Here is a 27769-nt window from a genome sequence, read left to right on the forward strand (position 1 = left end):
AGGCGGGTTTGGACTGCAACTTGTCACATGTTGTTTAGTGACAAGTAGCTTATTTTTTTCCATCTTGATCAAAGAAATATAAAGTTTAGTTATTATATATTCCGTTCAAGGGTTCTTTACGATGCAGAGAGTTTGGCAATATCGCTGAAAAGGGAATTGGATTGTGAGGTTTATTGAAAATTTATATTAAACATATAGTGACTACATTGCGTGGATACACAATGTATTTCTTCTAGGCGGGAATTTAAGTCAATATTTTATTCCTTGAAAACTCTTTTATTTCAACAACAAAAATAGCATCTTTAAAGACAATTTGTTAAATATATATTGTGATTTTTCTAGATATCAATTTCACGAATGTAACGTTTGTTTTATTTCTTTAATAGTGTATTGACGTCATCGTTACTCTCTTTACAGGAAGGAGCTTATTGTCTTGGCTTCGTTTCTTATTAGTTTCATTCGAATTAATTTATTCTCAAATGCTTCTTTCTGTCTGTGTAATAATGTCAACCAATACTTTAATAACAAGTTATAACGTATACAAATTAACATGCGGACACTCTGTTTTCAAAGTACATATAAAAAAGAAGGTGTGGTATGATTGTCAATGAGACAACTGTCCGCAAGAGACTAAAATGACACAGAAGTTAACAACTATAGGTCACCGTACGGCCTTTAACAATGAGCAAAAAACAATCCGCATAGTCAATCAGCATTTGGTCTTATTGTTGGAATAAATCATAAACAAACAATGTGATCAATATTCCAGTTAAATTCTGAGCAGTTTCTTTCATGTAAGAAAATAATAAAACTACTTTAAATTCGGTAATTATTCGTATCTTAAAAAGAAAAATCACAAAAATACTGAACTCAGAGGAAAATCAATACGGAAAGTCCATAATCACATGGCAAAATCAAATAAACAAAACGCATCAAAAGTAACTTCAAACCAATGTACAGGTAGTGCAGCATGATAGTGTAGAATTTAGCAATACTGTTAATACGGAAATGAAAAGAAAACAAAAGTATATGTTATAATAATGTTTGTACACAAATTTGAAATATGCAAAATATAAAACAAAAAGTATAAAGTGTGCCTCTTACATTGTACTAAGTGGATATTGAATATCATATTTTACGGTGAAGAGGTGGATATCGTCTGCGATTCAAAATAATATTTAGGTTCAATATGAAGCATTTGAGTATGTCAAATGAGTTATCCTAATTAATAATGTCAAATAACAAAATATTGTGTTTGGAGTTTACAAAATAATATTTGAAAAAAAAAACCACTTAACAATCGCAAGAAACAATCTTTAAAATCCTGAATTATACAGATAAATTTGTCTTTGGTGATAACAACTTTTTATTGTGGGAACAAGATATTTAAAGTAAGCAAGATATTTGCTGGTGGGAACGAGATGATATGTGATGTGAAACAAATAGAATATATTGTTGGAAAATGCATAGCCGGATTTATCAAATCGAGACAGTTAAATAATCGAATTGGCAACTCCGACCATTTGCAAGAACTTAAAAATTCTACAAATTAAGCGACCTGATTAGCATGTCCCACCCCAACTGACCTGTTTGTCTGGTCATACCAAACTGCTTAAGGTTTGCTTCAATGTTAAACCTATGGACAAGTCTTCCTCTTGACCAGTCCTGTTACACGTCAGATTTTGGCATTACAAAATTTGGATATGCAATGCTCTTCAGCTTTGTACTTGTTTGGCTTTATAAATATTTTCATATGAGCGTCACTGATGAGTCTTATGTAGACGAATCGCGCGTCTGGCGTACTAAATTATAATCCTGGTATCTTTGATATTTATTTGACATTACAAGTCTGTTCATCGATATTTCAAGTGATTGAAAACAGTATATCTTTAATACAAGTAATATAATACAAACTATATGATAACATTGAATTTAGAGCCTATTGTATAGTTTTCTGGCAGATTGGATCTTAAGCTGTACTTACTCTTTCTGTTATACCGTGACAAAATTGGAAGGGACTGAAAATAATGTACACGTCGCAATATTTCCCTGGTTACAAAAGTTTATCGATGATGCTATTCAAATCATGACGCCAAATCATGATATGAAACAAAAACTGAGGGAATCGCTTTTTTATATTTAGTGCATAAAGTGTCATCTTTTCTATAATGCTTTGTCTAAATGTCTTTTTATGTTTCCTTTTTATATATTTGTTCGTTTTTTTGTGATAAAGATTATAACTGTACCTTTTCTTTTTTTTACATTTTCGACTATTATTTTTGTTTGCATTGATAACACATCCTTGACAATTGAATGGGTTCATCAACAAGGTAAAAGAAATCATCGAAGACTTACAGGTGAATAATTCATCTTCGATGATAACTAGCTTTGACAATATTGAGCCAATAAGGCTGCTGAAAGAGAATTACTTCACTATTCAATTTTTATTAGTGATTGAATAAAACAAATCAAATGGTTTTTTATATCTCAAAGCTAGCCCCCTTTAATATAAGATTCTTTCAATATAGTATATAGTGACATTTCTTAAAACTCGACCTTTAACCTGGAACTTAAAACACTCTTTACGTAAACGCAGCCATGTAACATGCTTTTTGGAACATGATTGTCAGATTTAGATATTGTATCTTCAACATGTTCAAACAAGGAAGAATACGTCGGGAAAGTTTGTTGCGAAGACTAGAGTAAATCTTATGACTTACATTTTACTTACGTACAGAAAGTTGAAACCCCACTTTAAACTATGGAATAGGTTACCCGAATTCCCTGCAACACATACGTTGTAAATTATATTTGACTACGAGATGACAGTACAATCATCCTCTTTATGATTTGTTACAAATTTAACCCTGTCTAAACCCACTTCTCTTTAATACTGTATGAATCACTAATGCATGATATCAGAATGTGATTATGCAGGAAATGTCCTGTACGGAAATAATTGAAATACCCTAAGATTTGGTTCAAACGCATGGTTGATTACTTTTTGTCATAGGAATCATTTGGACATAATCAAGCCGATATTGCCAAGTCTAATCAACCATTTGTCTTGTGATAAGTCACCGGTAAGAAGCAGTGTCATGTACTCTTAGAATGTGATGCATTTAATGTGGGAGCTACGTGTTCTTGTAATAAAGCAAATAGAAAGGATGGGAATTTGATAAATGAAAAAAACAATGAATAATACTCAAAATACTTCTTATGTTGTGTCGTAGTAAGAAATGTACTTTGATCAAAATCTCATCCTGAAGTTAATGGAATTTTTGTATTTCATCTCTCGTAGTATAAAATGTGGTACTTCACGAAGAATTTTATTATGAAAAAAATATTCTAACTATTACAGTTATGATTGTTGAGAATGTTTTGCTAAAATCTGTTTCTGAGGTAGAAAGGCATTTCGTTTACAAAAGACATATCAGTGACGCTCGAATATTAAAAAAAGTTATAAATGTAAAACAAAGTTTGAAGCCGAAGAGCATGGAGGACCAAATACTTCTAAATGTTTTGCAAAATACAGCTAAGGTAATCTGATCTGTTAATAAGGAAGAAAAGCTCTAGTATTTCAAAATTTCAAGTTTTGTAAACAGCTTATTTATTATTTCGGTCATATCAATGATAATTCATGTCAATGCAGAAGTGTTGGGATGGTGATACCATCAGGGAATAAAACCTCGCCAGCAGCGGCAAATTAGACTTCTGTTTTTGCATGTAACCCGTGCTTTGTGTATATGTCTCTCTTGTATTTCTTTGTTGTAGAATATATTTGTTTGTTTTAATAGTGATTTTAAAGATTATAACACAAAGTTAACTTCTGTACCCTATTTTTTCGACATCTTACCTATTATTTCTATTTGTTATTTACACATTGGTGTCAATATAATGATATTTTAAGCAACTGATACAAGTAAAAGGTTGATAAAGCAAGTAAATCAGGTTCAATACACCATTTTAAGAACATGCCTTTACCAAATCAGGAATATGACAGTTGTTATCTATTGAGTCGATGTCTGTATGCTTTTGATTTTGCCATTTTGTTATGTACTTTCCGTTTTAAGTTTTTCCTCAGAGTTGTTTTTTTTTATGATGCTTTTTTACGTTTTGAGAACCTTCCTATTATACTATTAGAGTCGGTGTGAATCAGTTGTGGATACTCAAATATTCCAAAGATCTGTTAGACTTCATTCAATCTGAGACTCTTTCATCTTCAAGTTACTGTAGCATTAAACATTTTACTTTTCTACCATTTTCACAAGTATTCAATATTCCAAACTCAAAGACAAATTAAAAGAGTTGGTCCTGCTTTGTTTAATGAAAAAAAAATTACTAACGGAGATACAAGTATCTTGTCTAAGGGGTCGACTTTAAAAAAAAACCTCATTCTGATTGAAACAAAAGTCTCTGAAAGTGACATTATCAAGATTCTTCATTTCATGATTGACAACATATTTAGTATGTTTGGAGGACGCGTTTTACAACAACTAATCGGCATTAACATTGGCAACAACTGTACTCCTCTTGTTGTCGACTTGTTCCCTTGTTCATATGAGGCTTTCTTCATAGAAAAACGTCTTAGGAATTATGAATTGAATTATTCGAAATATTCAGGATTTTCTAATCCCAGGATTACCTATAAGCAGTATTTGACACAACTTTTGGAATTTTGGGTCCTCAATGCTCTTTAACTTTAAACTTGTTATGCTTTCTAACTGTTTTGATCTGAGCGTCACTGATGAGTCTGAAATAGATGAAACGCGAGTCTGACATATCACATTATAAGCCTGGTACCTTTGAAAACTATTAGAAACAATGAACAAAATTAGGTATCATTCTCCTTGTACTTCACTTTCCCCTATGTAGATGATGTCAGTCACAACAATTCAACGTTTGTTGACTATATTTAAGTTATCTTTCCCATCGAACTTGCAATATAAGATGAAATAGATACAACTAAGTCAACCTATTAGCTTGACATACATCTTGAAATTGATAATGAGGGTCAGTTGAGAACAAAGCTTAAAATATTTTTGTGCAGCAACACTCCAGCAGCACCTGAATATGAAGTATATGGAGCATATATCCCCCTGTTACTTTATACTGGTTCCATGTATGCACTAATGGAGGTCAATTTCATTTGTAAATGTTTACTGAATTAAATTTTTACTTTTTTGCAAGTTTCTGTGCAGTGATGGCATTTAAAGATGGTAATTGTGGGTTCATGGTAACTCTGATGGTGTCAGTGTAAAAAGATGATACTATTTTACTTCTTGTCACATTTTAGGCATTTAATTTTGTCTTAATGATGTTTGCCACTCTTTTCAAAATAACAAGCTTTTTGGAAGAACGTAATCAACTGATAGTACATAAATAAAGAAATAAAAAAGCAGAAAAAAATGAAGTGGGGTCAATGTGCTTTTTTTTTCTAGATATAAGCCATTGAAATGTTGGAACGGAAGCTTAAGGATACGCTATAGATTATTTAAAAATTTAATAATAAAACCTTTTTTCTTTCAAAAACTATACAAAAAAAAAAACCAACATTTTAAAAGATTTTTAAAAATGGCTTTTTAAACTATATGTAATAAATTATGAAAAGAAAAGTGAGAGTTAGCAGGATTTTTTTTTAATGGCACTTTACACAAGATAAAACAACAGGAACAGGCATAATCTAAAAAAAAAGGAAGTGGAAGATATCACTTTTATATATAAACTCACTACAACTGATTATATAATAAGTTCATTATGAAAATCACTATAATAAAACCAATGCTATGAAGATTCTACAGCAGCTACTAATGCAGCACCTTGACCACTTCCATCTTTTACCAGAAATAATCGAAACTACAACAGAAATAAAATATCACTTGTTAATCTGTTGATCTAAATATAACACATAAATCAAAAGAACAGTTTTTGCAATTGTTTAAAAATAAAAAAAAACCTTTGAGGTAGAAATATGGCAATATTGTGGCTGCCACTTTTGAATCAAATTAAACTTAGGTATAAATCTAATCCTGAATTTTTATAATGCATAGTGCTAGAGTGTTAATTTACAATCTAAAAGCAACAAACATTGGACTGTTACACACAGTTAATTGATCATTCCACACTCACCAAAACATTTGAAAGGTAAAAAATAAAGTGTGTTTTTTTTTCAAAAATGAGGCTTTTGCAATCTTTTTTTTTAACTCCTTTTTTTCAATACACTATTTTCTATTGAAATTGTTTAGATGTCTGGTCAACCTTGTTGTACATATATATCTACTGTAACATTTTCTACCAAAAAAGTTATCATCTCAAAAACAATGCCTAATGTTTTTATTTTTGTTGTTGTTCTGCTGCTATATCATAGACATAAACCAAACATTACAGGTAATTGATGTGCCAACAAATCATCTAAAACACACACAGTTGAGTCCACAAATTTGTGAAGATCAAGTAATAATGTATTGAATGTTCCTTTTACATTTTCTGTATACCATACCTTTGTACTGGGAACCAGTTTTTGTAACAATGTTGTCATGTGATCATGAAACCGAGGATGATGTTCATACAAAGATCCATCTATTCCAATGGAAACCTCTGGTTCATTGATATGATTTAGCAAAACTGCTAGAGCTGAAATAAAACCAGAAAATTTAATTATGGAGATTCTACTCACTGTTACTTCTCAAAAGATTTCAGGCAGCACCATGCTTGCAGATCGTTATACACCTTATTAAGTTATTGCCTTTATTGGTGGTATTTATTTTCCTTTTTCAAGTCAGGAATATGACAGTTGTTGAACATTCCTTTGATGTGCTTTTATCATTTGATTTAGCCATTTGATTAGGAACTTTTCGTTGTGAGTTTTCTTCGGAGTTCAGTATTTTTTGGGATTTTACTCTCTACTAGCCATCAGAGACATTTGCTTGGCATTTTGACCATCACAAGTTATAAGAGAATATATCTGACTCAAGTATGCAAAAGCTATTCTTGTATGTATCATTAGTTCAAATGTCATTATACACCTTTATTGCTATTTGTTTGCCATTACTGAGTCACCAGAGACATTATGTTTTAATGTTTGACACAAAAATGCATCAGTAATTCTTGTTTTCAATTGCTTTAAACTCAGCAAATTCAAAAGTAGCAATGAGGTCTATTATAACTATTATAAACTGGTTGTGAATCAATCAAAAATGTGTAAAAAAAATTGTGAACAGATCTAAACATTATTCAATATTTTTCCCCATTAATTATTAATAACCAATCCATCTGTATTATGATTCTAATTTACCACAGATACAAGCCATCATAATTTACATGTAATTATTTTTTCTTTATCTGTTATAGTAGGAGAATACACCCTGTGACAAGAGGGATAACTTATGGTGTTTATGTCAGTATGAATGATGATCTAATTATTGTGTTAATTGTGAAAGGTTTTAATGCACTGAGTATAACATGACTTAGAAGTTTTTTGTGAAACAATTGATCAGTTTCTTTTATACCGGTTCTTTTGATTATCAATATATATTAACATTGACTTTCTTTTACATGACATCAATTAATTTCAAGCCTTCTTTCTGGTGAAAGTATGGGCAAAGTGTAGGTGTAATACCACCATTGATTTCCCCTTTAGAATGGAATTTTAGTCTTTGTTAAATTTGCACTTTAGGAAAAGGTTTTTCAGACTTTGTTTCAACTAAAAAAATACTTGGCACGTGTTAAGTTTTATCCTGGTCAGTACAATAAAAAAAACATATAACATTTCATTGCATGTTACCATGTAACCTCAAGTTTCCCAAATATTCTGTAGAAACACCAAATAAAACAAAAATGGTGCTTTGAAATACCCAGAAATGTTTTACTGCAATGAAATGTAGAATTAATTACTAGTACCTACAATTGTCTAATCGAAGGGATTATTTTTTGCGACCTACTTTTGTATACAGCCAGATGTGACATACTATGATTTGGTGGTATAACATCTGTAAGTCGTCCATCAAGATATAAATAGTTTTTTGAAAGCATTGTTGCCTTCTGTCATTTACACTTTAGAGTCAATCATTGTTTTCCTGTATATAACATATAATCAAAAGCTATATTTTCATATTTTTTTTTACCCTTTGACTGTTCTCTGTGCATGACTGGATAGATGTAGTAAATTTTCTGGGATGTTTACTCATTTTTACTTTTCATTAAAAATATTTTAAATCACAACAAACTTTACTTCAGCCATAACCATTCATTAATTGAATAAAAAAATACAGCTTTTTCTATAATTAAGTAGTATTATAATAATCAAAAATTCAAATTTACCATTTCATGATCATATGCTAGTCAAAAAAAGAAACAATACAAGACTTTTGTTTCAAATTAAAGATGAAAGTTTTCCATTTATAGGAACAATATTGAAGGTATTAATTCTTAATGACCATGGAAATATGAATCCATTTACAAATATGGAATGTTTTGCTTTCATGACATCATTTGGCGACATTTATTTTTTTTGACAAAATTTACATAAAACAACAATTTTTAAAACAGAAGTTCCAAATAATGATGCCAACCTCTCAATTAAAGGTAAAGAGAATGTTTGCCATCAATTCTTTTTTAAAAATCATGCAGTTTTTTCGATTATTTGTTAAGCAAAGTTTGGTCCTGTAAGAAATCGTTTAAATGTATACATTATCAATTGATTTACCATAGACAGTACGTGAAAAGTGAAGTTAAAAAAACAGTCTTAAAACTAATCCGAAAGATTCCAAATTTACAGTGTGTTGTTTTCATATCTAAAGCATTGATTTACAACAAAAATATATATATTTTTTTTCCCATTTTTTGAGATTTCAAAATACTTTTTTTACCAAAAATTAAAAAAAACAAACATATTTCTACCAATTGGTTACAACATAAACATAACTTAATTAGTATATTGAATATTTTAAGACAAATTTGAAAATTCATTATTAAAAAAAAAATAAGTGCTTAGAAAATTATGTGTTGATTTTTTATCCAATTTTTGGCAAAAATAATTTGCACCCTTTGATCGTTTACATGGAATTTAGTTACTTTCCGACAGGTTTTGATATTAATTATCATATGTGCTTACATTGCAAATGAAAGCTTTTTAAAATAGTGTATCTCATTTTGTTTTATGCTTAATACTTTTTGATAATTTTATTCCAAAGGTGTGTATCATTTCTTTTGTTGACAAGTATATGAGCAAGATCCTTCAAATGAACCTATTACTACTAACATTGGAGCATAACACTTCAAAGTAACATGTTGCTGGTAGCATTTGATAGATATAAGAAGATGTGGTATGAGTGCCAATGAGACAACTCTCTCATCCTAGTCACAATTTGAAAAAGTAAACAATGACACTTCAAATTTATATGTTGCTACCGGTGTCATATGGTATTTTGAACCCCATGGTAAAATGACCCCGGGGTCAAAATACCGCTATGGTAAATTGAACCCCCCCATGGTAAATTGAACCCCCCCTGTATGAAAAATTGAACCCCCATGGTAAATTGAACCCCCCTGTTTTTTTCATTTTAGATGATTAATAAAACGTTTAACATTATATAAAAGCTAATCAAATATTAAAAATCATTTATACAAGAAGGGGAGGTAAATTTTCAATGATTGGTTAAAAGAAAAATATTTGCTTGGTATAAGTGCTCTGAAATCTTAACCAACAAAATTTCATTAAAAAAAACTTCTTAAAGCATTAAAACTAGACCATGTAGCTTGGACACTATAATTCTTTGAAATTTAAAATATTTATATAGAATGGTAGACTTTTAAGTTTAAAGTTTTAAGGTAAAAAAGGGGGAGGGGGTCAAATTACCATGGCTCACTTGATTTTAAAAAAGTAAAATTTTCAAAACATCTTTTCAAACTAATAAAATAAATACAAACTACTGATTGGAGTATAATAAATATGTTATGGAGTTACAGTAGCAAGATATTTTAACATGAAAGGTCTTTAGTTTAGATGTATAGTAGGGGGTTCAATATACCATGGTACAATAACATGGCTAAGTAAAATTTTCAAAATATCTTTTCCAGCATGTTAAATACAAGCAAACTACTCATTGGAGTATTAAAACTATGTTAAGGAGTTAGAAAAACTTGGATTTTTGAAAATCAAGGTCAATATAAGCGGGTTCAATATACTGCAGGGGGTCAAAATACCATGGCTACGTAAAATTTTCAAAATATCTTTGCCAATTTGTTAAATACATACAAACTACTTATTGGAGTATTATAATTATGTTAAGGAGTTAGAATAGCTTGGGTTTTTGAAATTCAAGGTCTATAGTAGGGGGTTCAATATACCATGGTAGGGTTGGGGGAGGGTCAAAATACCATGAAATTTTTTTTTCTTCAAGATATCTTTTCCAGCATGTTAAATGCATACAAACTACTTATTGGAGTATTTTTACTATGTTAAGGATTAAGAATAGCTGGAATTTTTGAAATTGAATGTCTATGGTAGGGGGTTCAATATACCGCAGGGGGGTAAAAATACCATGGCTAAGTAAAATTTTCAAAATATCTTTGCCAGTTTGTTAAATACATACAAACTACTTATTCGTATTGAAGTATTATAATTATGTTAAGGAGTTAGAATAGCTTGGGTTTTTGAAATTCAAGGTATATAGTAGGGGGTTCAATATACCATGGTAGGGGGGGTCAAAATACCATGAAAATATTTTTTCTTCAAGATTTCTTTTCCAGCATGTTAAATGAATACAAACTACTTATTGAAGTATTATTACTATGTTAAGGATTAAGAATAGCTGGAATTTTTTAAATTGAATGTCTATGGTAGGGGGTTCAATATACCGCAGGGGGGTCAAAATACCATGGCTAAGTAAAATTTTCAAAATATCTTTTCCAGCATGTTATATACATACAAACAACTTATTGAAGTATTATTACTAAGTAAAGGAGTTAGAATAGCTTGAATTTTTGAAAATCAAGGTCTATAGAAGGGGGTTCAATATACTGCAGGGGGTCAAAATATCATGGCTTAGTAAAATTTTCAAAATATCTTTGCTAGTTTGTTAAATACATACAAACTACTTATTGAAGTATAATAATTATGTTAAGGAGTTAGAATAGCTTGGGTTTTTGAAATTCAAGGTCTATAGTAGGGGGTTCAATATACCATGGTAAGGGGGGTCAAAATACCATGAAAATATTTTTTCTTCAAAATATCTTTTCCAGCATGTTATATACATACAAACTTCTTATTGAAGTATTATAATACTGTTAAGGAGTTAGAATAGCTTGAATTTTTGAAAATCAAGGTCTATAGAAGGGTTCAATATACTGCAGGGGGTCAAAATACCATGGCTATGTAAAATTTTCAAAATATCTTTGCCAGTTTGTTAAATACATACAAACTACTTATTGAAGTATTATAATTATGTTAAGGAGTTAGAATAGCTTGGGTTTTTGAAATTCAAGGTCTATAGTAGGGGGTTCAATATACCATGGTAGGGTGGGGGGGGGGGGGCAAAATACCATGAAATTTTTTTTTCTTCAAGATATCTTTTCCAGCATGTTAAATGCATACAAACTACTTATTGGAGTATTTTTACTATGTTAAGGATTAAGAATAGCTGGAATTTTTGAAATTGAATGTCTATGGTAGGGGGTTCAATATACCGCAGGGGGGTAAAAATACCATGGCTAAGTAAAATTTTCAAAATATCTTTGCCAGTTTGTTAAATACATACAAACTACTTATTCGTATTGAAGTATTATAATTATGTTAAGGAGTTAGAATAGCTTGGGTTTTTGAAATTCAAGGTATATAGTAGGGGGTTCAATATACCATGGTAGGGGGGGTCAAAATACCATGAAAATATTTTTTCTTCAAGATTTCTTTTCCAGCATGTTAAATGAATACAAACTACTTATTGAAGTATTATTACTATGTTAAGGATTAAGAATAGCTGGAATTTTTTAAATTGAATGTCTATGGTAGGGGGTTCAATATACCGCAGGGGGGTCAAAATACCATGGCTAAGTAAAATTTTCAAAATATCTTTTCCAGCATGTTATATACATACAAACAACTTATTGAAGTATTATTACTAAGTAAAGGAGTTAGAATAGCTTGAATTTTTGAAAATCAAGGTCTATAGAAGGGGGTTCAATATACTGCAGGGGGTCAAAATATCATGGCTTAGTAAAATTTTCAAAATATCTTTGCTAGTTTGTTAAATACATACAAACTACTTATTGAAGTATAATAATTATGTTAAGGAGTTAGAATAGCTTGGGTTTTTGAAATTCAAGGTCTATAGTAGGGGGTTCAATATACCATGGTAAGGGGGGTCAAAATACCATGAAAATATTTTTTCTTCAAAATATCTTTTCCAGCATGTTATATACATACAAACTTCTTATTGAAGTATTATAATACTGTTAAGGAGTTAGAATAGCTTGAATTTTTGAAAATCAAGGTCTATAGAAGGGTTCAATATACTGCAGGGGGTCAAAATACCATGGCTATGTAAAATTTTCAAAATATCTTTGCCAGTTTGTTAAATACATACAAACTACTTATTGAAGTATTATAATTATGTTAAGGAGTTAGAATAGCTTGGGTTTTTGAAATTCAAGGTCTATAGTAGGGGGTTCAATATACCATGGTAGGGTGGGGGGGGGGGGCAAAATACCATGAAATTTTTTTTTCTTCAAGATATCTTTTCCAGCATGTTAAATGCATACAAACTACTTATTGGAGTATTTTTACTATGTTAAGGATTAAGAATAGCTGGAATTTTTGAAATTGAATGTCTATGGTAGGGGGTTCAATATACCGCAGGGGGGTAAAAATACCATGGCTAAGTAAAATTTTCAAAATATCTTTGCCAGTTTGTTAAATACATACAAACTACTTATTCGTATTGAAGTATTATAATTATGTTAAGGAGTTAGAATAGCTTGGGTTTTTGAAATTCAAGGTATATAGTAGGGGGTTCAATATACCATGGTAGGGGGGGTCAAAATACCATGAAAATATTTTTTCTTCAAGATTTCTTTTCCAGCATGTTAAATGAATACAAACTACTTATTGAAGTATTATTACTATGTTAAGGATTAAGAATAGCTGGAATTTTTTAAATTGAATGTCTATGGTAGGGGGTTCAATATACCGCAGGGGGGTCAAAATACCATGGCTAAGTAAAATTTTCAAAATATCTTTTCCAGCATGTTATATACATACAAACAACTTATTGAAGTATTATTACTAAGTAAAGGAGTTAGAATAGCTTGAATTTTTGAAAATCAAGGTCTATAGAAGGGGGTTCAATATACTGCAGGGGGTCAAAATATCATGGCTTAGTAAAATTTTCAAAATATCTTTGCTAGTTTGTTAAATACATACAAACTACTTATTGAAGTATAATAATTATGTTAAGGAGTTAGAATAGCTTGGGTTTTTGAAATTCAAGGTCTATAGTAGGGGGTTCAATATACCATGGTAAGGGGGGTCAAAATACCATGAAAATATTTTTTCTTCAAAATATCTTTTCCAGCATGTTATATACATACAAACTTCTTATTGAAGTATTATAATACTGTTAAGGAGTTAGAATAGCTTGAATTTTTGAAAATCAAGGTCTATAGAAGGGTTCAATATACTGCAGGGGGTCAAAATACCATGGCTATGTAAAATTTTCAAAATATCTTTGCCAGTTTGTTAAATACATACAAACTACTTATTGAAGTATTATAATTATGTTAAGGAGTTAGAATAGCTTGGGTTTTTGAAATTCAAGGTCTATAGTAGGGGGTTCAATATACCATGGTAGGGTGGGGGGGGGGGGGGGGGGGGGGGGGCAAAATACCATGAAATTTTTTTTTCTTCAAGATATCTTTTCCAGCATGTTAAATGCATACAAACTACTTATTGGAGTATTTTTACTATGTAAAGGATTAAGAATAGCTGGAATTTTTTAAATTGAATGTCTATAGAAGGGGGTTCAATATACCGCAGGGGGGGTCAAATTACCATGGCTAAGTAAAATTTTCAAAATATCTTTTCCAGCATGTTGAATACATACAAATTACAATTTGGAGTATTATTACTATGTTAAGGAGTTAGATTAGCTTGAATTTTTGATATTCAAGGTCTATGGTAGGGGGTTCAATATACCGCAGGGGGGTCAAAATACCATGGCTAAGTAAAATTTTCAAAATATCTTTTCCAGCATGTTGAATACATACAAACTACAAATTGGAGTATTATTACTATGTTAAGGAGTTAGAATAGCTTGAATTTTTGAAACTCAAGGTCTAATTTGACCCCCTGCGGTATATTGAACCCCTACTGTAGACCTTAAATTTCAAAAATTTTAGCTATTCAAACTCCTTAACATAGTTATAATACTCCTACAAGTAGTTTGTATGTATTTAACATACTGGAAAAGATATTTTTGAAAATTTTACTTTGCCATGGTAATTTGACCCCCCTGGGGTATATTGACCCCCCTACCATAGACCTTCAATTTCAAAAATCTTGCAATTCTTACTCCTTAACATAGTAATTATACTCCAATAAGTAGTTTGTATGTATTTAAAATGCTGGAAAAGATGTAAGAAAAAAATATAAATTCCATGGTATTTTGACCCCCCTGCAGTATATTGAACCCCCTACCATAGACCTTGACATTCAAAAATTCTAGCTATTCTAACTCCTTAACTTAGTAATAATACTTCAATAATTAGTTTGTATGCATTTAACATCCTGGAAAAAATGTTTTGAAAAAAATAATTTCCATGGTATATTGACCCCCCTGCGTTATATTGAACCCCCTACTATAGACCTTAAATTTCAAAAATTCTAGCTATTCTAACTCCTTAACTGAGTAATAATACTTCAATAAGTAGTTTGTATGCATTTAACATCCTGGAAAAAATGTTTTGAAAAATAAATAATTTCCATGGTATATTGACCCCCTGCGGTATATTTAACCCCCTACTATAGACCTTAAATAAAAAAAATTCTAGCTATTCTAACTCCTTAACATAGTTATAATACTCCTACACGTAGTTTGTATGTATTTAACATACTGGAAAAGATATTTTGAAAATTTTACTTTGCCATGGTATTTTGACCCCCCTGCGGTATATTGACCCCCCTACCATAGACCTTAATATTAAAAAAATTCTAGCTATTCTAACTTCCTAACTGAGTAATAATACTTCAACAAGTAGTTTGTATGCATTTAACATCCTGGAAAAAATGTTTTGAAAAAAAATAATTTCCATGGTATATTGACCCCCCTGCGGTATATTGAACCCCTACTATAGACCTTAAATTTCAAAAATTCTAGCTATTCAAACTCCTTAACATAATTATAATACTTCAATAAGTAGTTTGTATGTATTTAACAAACTGGCAAAGATATTTTGAAAATTTTACTTACCCATGGTATTTTGACCCCCCGCGGTATATTGAACCCCCTACCATAGACCTTAAATTTCAAAATTTCTAGCTATTCAAACTCCTTAACATAGTTATAATAGTCCTACAAGTAGTTTGTATGTATTTAACATACTGGAAAAGATATTTTGAAAATTTTACTTTGCCATGGTATTTTGACCCCCCCTGCGGTATATTGAACCCCCTACCATAGACCTTAATATTCAAAAATTCTAGCTATTCTAACTCCCTAACTGAGTAATAATACTTCAATAAAAAGTTTGTATGCATTTAACTTCATGGAAAAAATGTATTGAAAAAAAATAATTTCCATGGTATATTGACCCCCCTGCGGTATATTGAATCCCCTTCTATAGACCTTAATATTAAAAAATTCTAGCTATTCTAACTCCTTTACTTAGTAATAATACTTCCATAAGTAGTTTGTATGCATTAAACATCCTGGAAAAAATGTTTTGAAAAAAATAATTCCCATGGTATTTAGACCCCCCTGCGGTATATTGAACCCCCTACTATACCTTAAATTTAAAAAAAAAACTAGCTATTCAAACTCCTTAACATAGTTATAATACTCCAATAAGTAGTTTGTATGTATTTAACAAACTGGCAAAGATATTTTGAAAATTTTACTTAGTCATGGTATTTTGACCCCCCTGCGGTATATTGAACCCCTACTGTAGACCTTAAATTTCAAAAATTCTGGCTATTCTAACTCCTTAACATAGTTATAATACTCCAATAAGTAGTTTGTATGTATTTAACAAACTGGCAAAGATATTTTGTAAATTTTACTTAGCCATGGTATTTTGACCCCTCTGCGGTATATTGAACCCCTACTGTAGACCTTAAATTTCAAAAATTCTAGCTATTCAAACTCCTTAACATAGTTATAATACTCCTACAAGAAGTTTGTATGTATTTAACATACTGGAAAAGATATTTTAAAAATTTTACTTTGCCATGGTATTTTGACCCCCCTGCGGTATATTGAACCCCCTACCATAGACCTTAATATTCAAAAATTCTAGCTATTCTAACTCCCTAACTGAGTAATAATACTTCAAAAAGTAGTTTGTATGCATTTAACATCTTGGAAAAAATGTTTTGAAAAAAAATAATTTCCATGGTATATTGACCCCCCTGCGGTATATTGAACCCCTACTATAGACCTTAAATTTCAAAAATTCTAGCTATTCAAACTCCTTAACATATTTATAATTCTTCAATAAGTAGTTTGTATGTATTTAACAAACTGGCAAAGATATTTTGAAAATTTTACTTTGCCATGGTATTTTGACCCCCCGCGGTATATTGAACCCCTTACCATAGACCTTAAATTTCAAAATTTCTAGCTATTCTAACTCCTTAACATAGTTATAATACTCCAATAAGTAGTTTATATGTATTTAGCATACTGGAAAAGATATTTCGCAAAATTTTAAATAGCCATGGTATTTTGACCCCCCTGCGGTATATTGAACCCCCTACTCATAACCTCTAATTAAAAAAAAAAAAATAGCCAATAAATTGTAAATTAGATTATCTGCAATACTATTTCTCAAAAACAGGGGGGTTCAATTTACCGCAGGGGGGTTCAAAATACCATATGTGAAAAATGACCCCGGGGTCATTATGGTCATTTTACCGCATGGTATTTTGACCCCGGGTTCAATTTTTAGGGGGTTCAAAATACCATATGACACCGGCATTTTACGTTTCCGCAATTTGGCATTACTTTTCCGGAAAAAAAAAAGGACGTTTCCAGAAAAAAAGTTACGTTTCCGCAAATAAATATCTTACTTTTCCGGAAAAAAAGTAACTATTCAGGAAAAAATAAATTATTGCTTTTCTGCAAATAAGTGAGGAATACCTGTTGATCGAAAGCAAAGCCATAATATAAAATAAATATTAAGTAAGTCATAGGTCATCATAACATGCAAGTAAAATGTGCCATCTATGAAAATATCAGTCATTTCATTACCTAGACATACCAAGTTGGTGAAACATGAAAGTATAACAATTCTAGAATCAAATCATATTAAATTGAAAATAAGTTTCAGTTTTGTTTGTGTTCAAATCTATTTGTCTTAATGTTTCGTGAATTTCTAATCTACATTTAGGTAATTTTGGAAACTGCTTTCGCCTGTCTCTGTATAAGGACATAGCAACATTTTTCAAGTCAATATATATTCAAATATTTATAATTTACCAGGTAAATTTCCAGAAAAGTAATAAATACAAATTGCGGAAACTCATACTTTAAAATTGTGGAAACGTAGCATTGGGACTTTGAAAAATTAGCAGAAATGCAATACACCCGTTGCTACTATCTCTTTAATCCTAGTTTCTTTGAAGGATTTTTTAAGCATTAATCGTTAAAGTTACCTGTTGCTACTATATATGCGGCTCTCTGTGACATGAGGTAACAAGCCTCTTGTACCAGAATAGCATCCTCTTCTGTTGCTATGGTGTCCAGTTTCATTTCTTTTAATACAGACATGGTATTTTCTGATGATCCAGGATTATCTCTAAAACATAACCTCCAATCATAAGATACTTCTTTTTTTCATAGCATACATATTTTTAAGTCAAATTCAGTCATTATTACAAAATTATGATTTTGGAAAAGACCTATGCTGAAGAGTGAACTCAAAACATAAATAGTTGAAGTATAAAAATTGTTTATTACATTTAAATACATTTTATAATATGGGGACGAAGTCCCCAATTACGGTAGAAAAATCAAAAAAAAAAAAAAAATCGGGAAAATTTCCCGAATTTTTCATTTTACTAATGAACTCAAAATCGTTAACTTTTTTTTTCAGATCTACTTCCTGTTCCGGTTTCACCGCATTTGTGCAGATATCTGTCTTGTTTTCATGAGACTTTGATTTTTTTTATATTTATCAGTGTAGTAAAATATAAGATTGGATCTCAATACAAATTCAATTTTAATAATTACTTGATATGAAAAAAACGTTACCTGATGAAAACGTTTCTTTTGTTTACATCGAATATGACGTCATAACCTAAAGAACGTCACAGCTAATTCCCTAACAACAGAAACAAAATCGGGAACGTGACGTACGGTATTTCGGTTTCTTTTATCCACATGATTGAATTAAAAAAAAATAATACATACAGACTTCGTCCCCATTCACAGGTTATGCCTGCCTCATATTACATTTACAGTACATGTACTACCATTAATAATTGTTTCTTTATCGATACTTGTTTTAATAACTTGAATTTGTATGGGTTTATTTATTCTGCAATTAGCCAGCTATTGTACATTAACAGTACCCTGTAATACAAATAAATGTTTGCTTATTTTTACTTCTACAAATAAAGTCTCCTGTTACCCCACTTCCACGTTGAGCAAGTGGTAATATGAATATTTCTGTTTCCTAACCAGTTCATTTTAGGGTCCTCTTTGCAGTCCGCATTTCAACTATAATAATTTCTTTGAGAAATTAGAGACAATGATAACTTAACAACTAAAGTTTCAAGTGAGTAATTTCAGGATAAAAGCAATATATTATCAGAGCTCCAGATAAGAATTCATAAATTGGGGTTTTAACCCACCATTTTCTTATATAATTGGGTGATAAAGTTTGTTCATTGCATTATCAATTCCAATTCACCCCTCAGGTTAATATCAAATTGGGTTTTTCACCACCAAGCTCCTTAATGTATTGGGTTTTTTCATCGACACAATATTGAATATTTAGGCAATATCAACCCCATTTTTTTCCATCTTAGATTAATATGTTTCTGTCTTTGTTTAGCTCTTTTATTTAGTTTAGGGTTATGGTTATGGTTATTTGCTAGCTGTTATTTGGTTTATTCACTGAGGAGCAATTGTAGGTTTAATGTGTGTCCCATTTCAAACCTTTTGCCAGTTTTGTATTTTCTCACAAAAAAGATATGTGTATTCACAGGCACTCGTCTTATACCTTTATATAATAAATTCTGAGACCAGTGCCTGATCAGTGGCTGTGTGCATGGTGCGTGTATTCACTAATTAACCGTAAAATGAATAAAAAATAGTATATAAACTCTAATTAAACTTGAATGATTTTCTTTTATTCAATTTACATAAATCTGGGTTTAGTTGTCTTTTATTAGAACTTTTGATTTCTGATGCTTTATCATTTCATAATTGATTGGGCCTTTCACTTTTTCCAACTGAATTGGTTTTTGATGAAACCCCGTGTTTATTAGCAATGTTTTTGTTATGGTACGCACACACGCCCGTGCGTTCGATGGACACTTCCTAAAGACACTGGCTGAGTCTTGTTTTCATTATAACTTTCCCTCAGTTTTCCAAAATAAGCCGAAAACATGCTTCTATTCAATATTTTAACCTGACATTCACCTTCATTTTTTTTCGATGTATGTTATGAAAAATCCCAAGCAATGCGAAAAAAATATGACTACATGACACACGCTAATTGGATAAACACCAAGAAGATCGAAATATTTACATAAACACGTGTACCTATTGAGCAACGGAAAACTCAAACAGGGACCCATTTCAGCTACTCGATGCAGGGATCTATTTTTAGAACGACAGGAAATTTCCAATAATAAATATTATAAAAATAGTTTACGCGACAACTGTAAACAGATAAGGGTAAATAACACAAACGGTAGCCAATAAAAGGGTTGAGAACTCATGGTTTTGGCATATAATTGGGTTTTCTGTTGAATTAATTGGGTTGTTGAACCCTTCAATGGACAATTGCATTGGGTTTTCTATTATTTGTATTGCATGATCACGCAAATACGCAGCTTATCTGGAGCTCTGTATTATGTACATTGTTGGAAAATATATAATTAATTTGTACTTGCTACAAAACAGGAGAAAAGCTTGGAAGGGCCTCACTTTTTGTCCTGTTTCTAAAGCTCATACAAATAAATTTTATATCTTCTATCAATGTACATATATTGTATATATATTTGATAATTTCTATTCATTCTGTCATCTATAATAACAATGCATTATGTATAATTGATGCTCCTGTAGCACAGTTACTATGTCACATTTTGTTCAATAAAGTTCTAAACCTTTGAAATTTGATATTCTGGATAACTAATAAACTGAATTCCTATGCTGTATTTTAAATGCTTACTTTTCCACTGTAGTAACCTGTCTTGACTTCCATAACCATCTCGTCATTAGTTCATCTGATCCTTTACCATCAAATAAAACACCTGCCTTTGTTAACTTGACTAGAACTACACGGAACATTTCTCCTAAATAAAAACCTCCAAAAGACTTTTCAAACCTGTTAAACAAGGAAGTTTGTGTATGCATTCCTAAATCTCATCAATAGACAGAGGATTAAGGATACAATTCTTTAACAAAAAGGGAGAGATACTACAGTGTGTAAAAGGGAGATAATTGCACAGTTGCAATCCATTACGTTTATCACAATAGCACAAAATAACCACATATATATATAGGAAAAGATTTATAACTATTGTGACATGGTAATCAAAACCTTACATCTCCAAGATCTATTTTTTTTTCCTTTTGTATTCATTCTTTGAATACTTTGGAAAGACTCTTAGAATTCAAAATATCTTATTTGAATGACCACATGAAATCTATGATGATTAAGAAAATTGAGAGTCAAATTTACAAATAATTGCATACTCTAAGGAAAAATGAATGGCACTTCAGTTTATGGTATAGAAAAGGATCATAGACAAGAAAAGATGAATTTGGTTTTAAATAGAATTTTCTGATTTAAAATTTTATGTTTCATGTATACAAACAGAATGACAAACTTACGTGTAAGATCCAGGAAAATTAGAATACTGGTCAACTTCTCTTTCAAACTCATTTCTACAGAAATCTAGACAACCATTGTCTCCAAACGCTCCCCACTCACAATTCACCAATATCTATTCAAACATACCTCAAAGATATATAACAAATTTAAAACTGGTTGATTCTAAGAATATATTTAAAAAAAAACTTATTATAAGAATAAATCATATTCAATTATTGAAGCAATTTCCAGACAGTTCTCTTGGGAATAAACATCTGTTAAATCTTATTTTCAGTGTTCAGTAGCTGTTATTTAGTGTTGCTAACCGCTAATTACTAAATTGCCTGAAGGTATACATATCTAACAGGAAGTTCAAAACATCTGAACGTTCCTTAATTAGCCTTAAAACATGACTTTATATAAACCAATTTTCTATGAATCTTATCGCTCTTTAGTCAGGTCTGGACAAAAAATCCAGTCACTTAGACATCTTCCTGTTTGGGTCAAATATTGAAAAAAACAAAGGTTATCAGTAACCAGAAGGGAAGTCTTGAGAAGTCAATACTGTAGAAGCACAAATATGCTATATAAAAAGCACAAATATCTTATATAAAAAGCACAAATATGCTATATAAAAGCGCTAGCATCATGAACCAAGATAGATGTATTGACAAGATACAATATCACAGTGTGCAATATAGCCCCACTTATAGAGTATATATATATATAGGTATAATAAATGTCAATGCTCATCTAAGTATAATAGAACATAAAGCCATAAACATGTATTTTACCTTATCTGACTTGGCATCCTTAGGATCCAGTTTTTTAAAGTTCTTTAAGTGTTCTACATAACAAGCATTTGATCCTGAACCTTTAAAGATATACAAACTCATTTCTTTTTATCATTCATATTAAAAATTATAATTCTAAATTACAAGTGCTTAAATTTCTTCTAATGGAAATCAAGTAAAAATTTTGCTAAATTTTTCAGCTTGGGATGAAGATGAAAATAAGATGGAGATAAACTACGATAAAATATACATGTAAATTGTGCTGCAACTTCTATTTTTTTTCATTTAATGAATATACTACTCACTTTTCAATATATTTTAATGTGTTTTTGCATCAAACCATAGCAGCTATGTATGAATACAGAAGAAATAGGGTAAATATTTAAGAGACAACAATTAAACAACTAGAATACAACAAACTCATAAGAAATGAAAAATAAATCTTTATGTAGATAAATCTTCAAAGTTAATACTAGCAATATTACCCTCCCTATCTAAGGGAGGCAACTCACCTAAAATGAGTCCTATTGCACATTTCTTGTCATAATAACTACCAGCCATTAAAGTGCCTGTTGTGTCACTAATTCTGGCCATAACATTGACTGGTACTGATAATCCCTGTAATCAGAATTATTAAAGATATACAATATTAATAGATTATCCATGGTTTTTAAAAAAAGAGAGTGTTTCTCAGCTGCCAATCTCATCAAAGAGCAACAGCCCAACCATGAGATGTGGTTGAGAAATATTTTAGAGTTTAAAAAGCCATTGATGATCTGTTGATTACTATTTTGTCTATGACCTCATTGATGTTTACATTGATGACAGCACATACAGCTTTAAAAATTTACAAATTATATACAGCTTAACTGTGAGCTGTACAGTTTATATACAGCTTTACAGATGTACAGTTTATATATAGCTTTACAGATGTACAGTTTTAATACAGCTTTACAGATGTAGTAAATATACAGCTTTACAGATGTACAGTTTATGTAAAGGTTTACAGATGTACATTTGATATGCATCTTTAGAACTGTACAATAAGATTACTTGTTCTAAAGTAGTGTGTACCCCTTATTACCTGAGGATAATTTTTTATCTTAGGTTAGTAGCATGATATGATTTTTTTTCTCCAGAAAATAGTGATAATACTTATAATTTCAATACTAGACAAGTTAAATTCAATCTTTATTTTTAATCCATAAAACATGTTCCTATGCATTTCAACAAATTACTAGCAATTTAGTCAAGTACCTTAGGACATTTTCTAAGTTTATGCAACCTTGATTTAGAGTATTATTCTTATTTGTAAATTTTAAATCAGGTTTTCTCAAACATTGTCAAACCAAGGCTAAAATTTGTTTTAGGTTTGGTTAACCTTATAACGATGACTGTTTTACTTATGTCCTATTTAGTCTCATGCTCTCAGTCATTTCATATCTTTTGGTTCCAAATTTTTGGTCACAAGCAATCATGATGGTTACAAGCTACAGCTACTGATAAAAACTCCTTAGAGTTGCTGTTTAGTTTCTTTCTATCTATACTTAAACGTAGTGACTTAAAGACTATTAATCAAAATCCTGTAATATTAAGATTTTCTAAACCTACCCCTTTCCTTTCAATGGCCTCTTCCAGTAAAATACAAGGGTCAAGGCCAGGTCCATTGGTACACTTAAACCTTTTTGTCCAGGTTACCAGAATACTCTTCTTCAAAGTTTTTTGAACAGTTGGAAATGAAAATGTGAAACCTAAAAAGAAAATGTGAAACCTAAAAAGAATATGTGAAACCTAAAAAGAATATGTGAAACCTAAAAAGAATATGTGAAACACATTATGAGCTGAATTATTGTGAAACTTTAAGAACTGGTTAAAGGCTGCGTGAAAGATATTGACAGTAACTTGATTTCATTATTTGTTATAAAGAAGTAAGAGAACTGTATATGATAATTTGCAGGTGTCAATGGTCAAATTTAACAGATTCAAAACTGAGATTTCTTGCAATATGAAAGGAGAGCGAATAAACAGATATTTGTGACCATCAAATCAAAACATGATTTCCATAAATTTTTTAAATGCAATATTTTTATCTGCATTTTTATGCAATTTAAAGAAAACACAGCTAAATTGTACATTTTACAATCAGTTATAGAATTAATCACTGAAATTTGTGATGTTCTCCAATCAAAAAGAAAATAAATAGGCAATGTTGTATTAGAATGTATAATTCATAGTAGACTATTTTGGAACCTAATTTTTAGTTAAAATCTTTTAATAATTTTTTTTATCATGAAACACAGCTACCTGCAGGAAGATACAATCAAGACATTTGGAATTCTTTGTACATTAATTGTGAAACCTATGAACATATTGTCTTGTTTTACAATAGTAACATTTGTGAGGGGGGGGGAGTAAAAGTATATTGGTTGAACTAATATTTACCAACACCTATTGGTGTTTGACTTTGTATATTTTCCTCTGTGATGAAAGTTTCCATACTAGCTGCTATGTGATCAAACACCTGAAAGAAAGGTACAGCAAATAAAATAGAATGATGCACATTGCATGTTTTTGGTTAAACAAATTTCGTCATTAAATAAACCAAAAATTGAAGAAGAAATAATGAGATAAATTAACAAAGACAATATCAAATGGTACCAATTATTCTGTAACAGTTGCCTATTTCGAAAAATTAATATCTCTTCATAATATGCTTGTTACCAAAAATTCAAAACATAATACAAACATTGAAGAGCAGATAATTTGACACTGAAGGCTTCTATAGGCTTGGTATGCAGGTATTAGCAAAACCAAAAGATCAAATATCTACGAAAATGCAATTTTCCTCAATCAATGAAAATAATTGATACAGTAGAGTATTTCTTTTTTTTTTAAATTGTTACATTCTGGAGTCATTTATCATATGAAACTCTTGTAGCAAAATGATATTAGTACAAATACAGTACCAGTTCAGCAGGCCCAGAAAGTTGGTCATCTGTTAGATTATAATATGTTGTTGTTGTTTTGGCTAAACCGTCTTTAAGATCAACAAGCACTACTCTGAAGTTGGTACTACCTAAATCTAATCCTAGATATCTTCCATTTTCTGTAAAAGATTAATAAATACTCTGAAAGCAGTTCTACTCAAGGATGTGATAATGTGCCATAAGTTATTGATTCAACCATATTAACATTACTAGTCTATACAACATTGGTCGAAAAAAGTTATAGATTTCAAGAGGAGTGTTACTCTGCTTTTGATGCCACATTACCTGTGACTATAGATAAACTTGAATTTTTTTAATATAAAAAAAAAAGATGTGGTATGATTGCCAATGAGACAACTATCCACAAAAGATGTTCTTTTGGTCTTTATTCTCAGTGTTATAATTCACCCCCAATAGCTGATTTTTACATCTCAATCTTTTTATTTGCTCAGAGAACTCAGACAAAATTGCCAGATTGGTTATCAATAAAATAAATACCACTATGTAGTTTTTCTTTAGGTCTCTATAGTAAATAAGTATTTCACAGTCCAACCTATTCTGAATGAGGGAAAGTTATGAACACATCAGCATTCAATTGTTTAAGCAGTCCCATTCATTCATATACAAATTACTGACTAGATCAAGATAATCTGCATTCTTATCTGTTATATTGTATAAATTATAAATTATAAATAGAACACTTGTCCAGTTGCTGTTACAGTAAATATATTCAACCTGTGTTTTCTTTATTTTTCTGGGTTTTTTTCCTTTTATCACAGAAATTTTTTCTTGGTGAAATAAACGACAGCTTCAAAATTCCTGCATGCATTTATTTGCACCTGTTTGCACCTGTCCTAAATTAGGAATCTGATGTTCAATAGTTGTTGTTTGTTGGTGTAGTTCTTTTTTATATAGATTAGACTGTATGTTTTTTGTATGAATAGTTTTACACTAGTCATTTTTTGGGCCTTGAAGGCTGTGCTTTGAACTATAACATGTATAATGGTTTACTTTTACAAATTGTGACCTGGATGGAGAGTTGTCTCATTGGCACATATACTTCATCTTCTTATATCCAAATAACAATCTTCCTAGTATACATGTGCATCAGGTAACTACATTGTACAACAGTTACTTCACTGTTATATATTATATATATATATATAGACAGTTACATTACCATTTCCTTTGACCAGGTCACTGACATATGTACATTCCCAGAATAAATCTGATTTCTTCCTGTCTTCTTCATTCAAACTATTGGCATAATCAATCTGTTCCTCAAAAACTTTCATCATCTGTTTAACATCATTTTCTGTAAACCTTAAACTTTCCAATGCATCACAGACCTGTACAAGTAACATATCATATTTAGATATAGTGTACATTGTATGTTTGTAAATATTTTTGTGATTTTATTTTATTTTCCATACAAACATAGATAGACCCAGGGGGCCCTGTGGGGACCTAGTCCCCCCTTTTGTGAAAAAATTTGGTTGATTATATAGGGAATCACGAAAGCATGACCGGAGAGGGCCCCCTTATGTCACCTTTTTTGTAATGCCAGGGTCTTTTAAACCTAATTATAGATATCAGTTGTACTCATTGTTGAAGGACATAAGGTTTCCTGTAGTTATTTAGATACTGTACTTTAATTGGTATCTGTTGGATGGTTATCTCACTGACAATCATATCACATCTCTAAATACAGGCTTACATAAAAAGCCAAATTTTTCATATAGCCTAGCATAAATATCATTTACGTACATTATGACAAAGGATAAAAGATTTTGTAATTATGAATCAGAATGGTTCACATAATACATCATCAACAAAGCTTTTGTTGAAATGCATAAAACATATTAATTAAGCTACAAAATGTAGATAAACATTAAAAAAATTATCTTGTTTGTTCTGTACTTAAAGTTACTCCTGTGCTCAAATTTACATACAGATATGTCATGTATGTTGACAGTGAGAGAGCCATCAATGTAAGGTAGCTAGGAACATGTACAAAGATTATAGACATGAAGTGTCACCTCCATGATGGACCTTGGTTTGAATCCTTTGGGGGTAAAAAAAGCAGATTAGAATATATAGCTCCTTGTATAACTGTACAAAATAGTTACTGACATTATTTTCCACCAAAAGTGCTTGAAACTCTTTTTCAAACAATGCAATTAAACATGAAAATTCTTAAAATTTAAAGGCAGCTTCTTGAGACTGTGGCACACACACACACACACATCCTCACTGAGATATTGATTTTCTTATATTTTTATATTATGCAGAGCTGAAAGATCTGATCCTTTACCTTCTTCCTCTTATCAGCAGATTTTATTTTTTGGATTCCTGGTCTGTTTGAAATCGGTTCCATTATGTTGTAAACTGTCTACACTGTAACATCAAGTTGTTAACCTGAAAATAGAACACATGTTCAAGGCCAAATAACTTCATCAAGTTACAAATTATTCTATCCAACTGCAAAATGCATAACAAATCCTTAGTTAAAGAAAACTCAGTATTTTTAGGGGAACATGCATACATATGATCAATAAATATTTCTATTGACTTATTTTTCCACAATATTAATCACTGCCAAAGTGTAATTCAATCAAAATTCAACCTACTTCAAAACTCTTATCTGACAAATATTTCCCGTACTATTTGTTTACATCAATATTCTTACCTCCAACTTAAAGAGCCCTTTTCTTTATATGTGTATAATAA

At 30.6% G+C, this 27769-nt stretch overlaps 1 protein-coding gene across 1 annotated transcript; it reads right to left on the reverse strand.

Moving 5' to 3' along the window:
• Nucleotides 1-5694: 5694 nt before the first annotated feature.
• On the reverse strand, nt 5695-27725 carry LOC134688315 (hexokinase-2-like). Its single transcript, XM_063548900.1, has 13 exons — nt 27670-27725; nt 27354-27457; nt 26220-26388; nt 25019-25158; nt 24495-24573; nt 23664-23803; nt 22565-22670; nt 22053-22132; nt 21279-21391; nt 20614-20769; nt 17864-18006; nt 6500-6633; nt 5695-5856 (listed from the first exon to the last, which is right to left on the reverse strand). Exons 2-13 carry the CDS (start codon nt 27414-27416, stop codon nt 5785-5787), a joined length of 1395 nt encoding a protein of 464 aa, XP_063404970.1. The 5' UTR covers nt 27417-27457; nt 27670-27725; the 3' UTR covers nt 5695-5784.
• Between the last annotated feature and the right edge of the window lie 44 nt (nt 27726-27769).

Source organism: Mytilus trossulus, chromosome 10, assembly GCF_036588685.1.
Source record: "Mytilus trossulus isolate FHL-02 chromosome 10, PNRI_Mtr1.1.1.hap1, whole genome shotgun sequence".
Lineage (NCBI taxonomy): Eukaryota > Metazoa > Mollusca > Bivalvia > Mytilida > Mytilidae > Mytilus > Mytilus trossulus.

Bases quoted from the DNA above. Each gene is read 5' to 3' on its own strand.
- LOC134688315 (XM_063548900.1), bottom strand. From the start codon at position 27,416: ATGGAACCGATTTCAAACAGACCAGGAATCCAAAAAATAAAATCTGCT. The intron at 26,389-27,353 runs GTAAAGGATCAG...TTACTTGTACAG, and splicing joins CTGCTGATAAGAGGAAGAAG to GTCTGTGATGCATTGGAAAG. The intron at 23,804-24,494 runs GTAAATATTAGT...TTTTCTTTTTAG, and splicing joins TCAAACACCAATAGGTGTTG to GTTTCACATTTTCATTTCCA.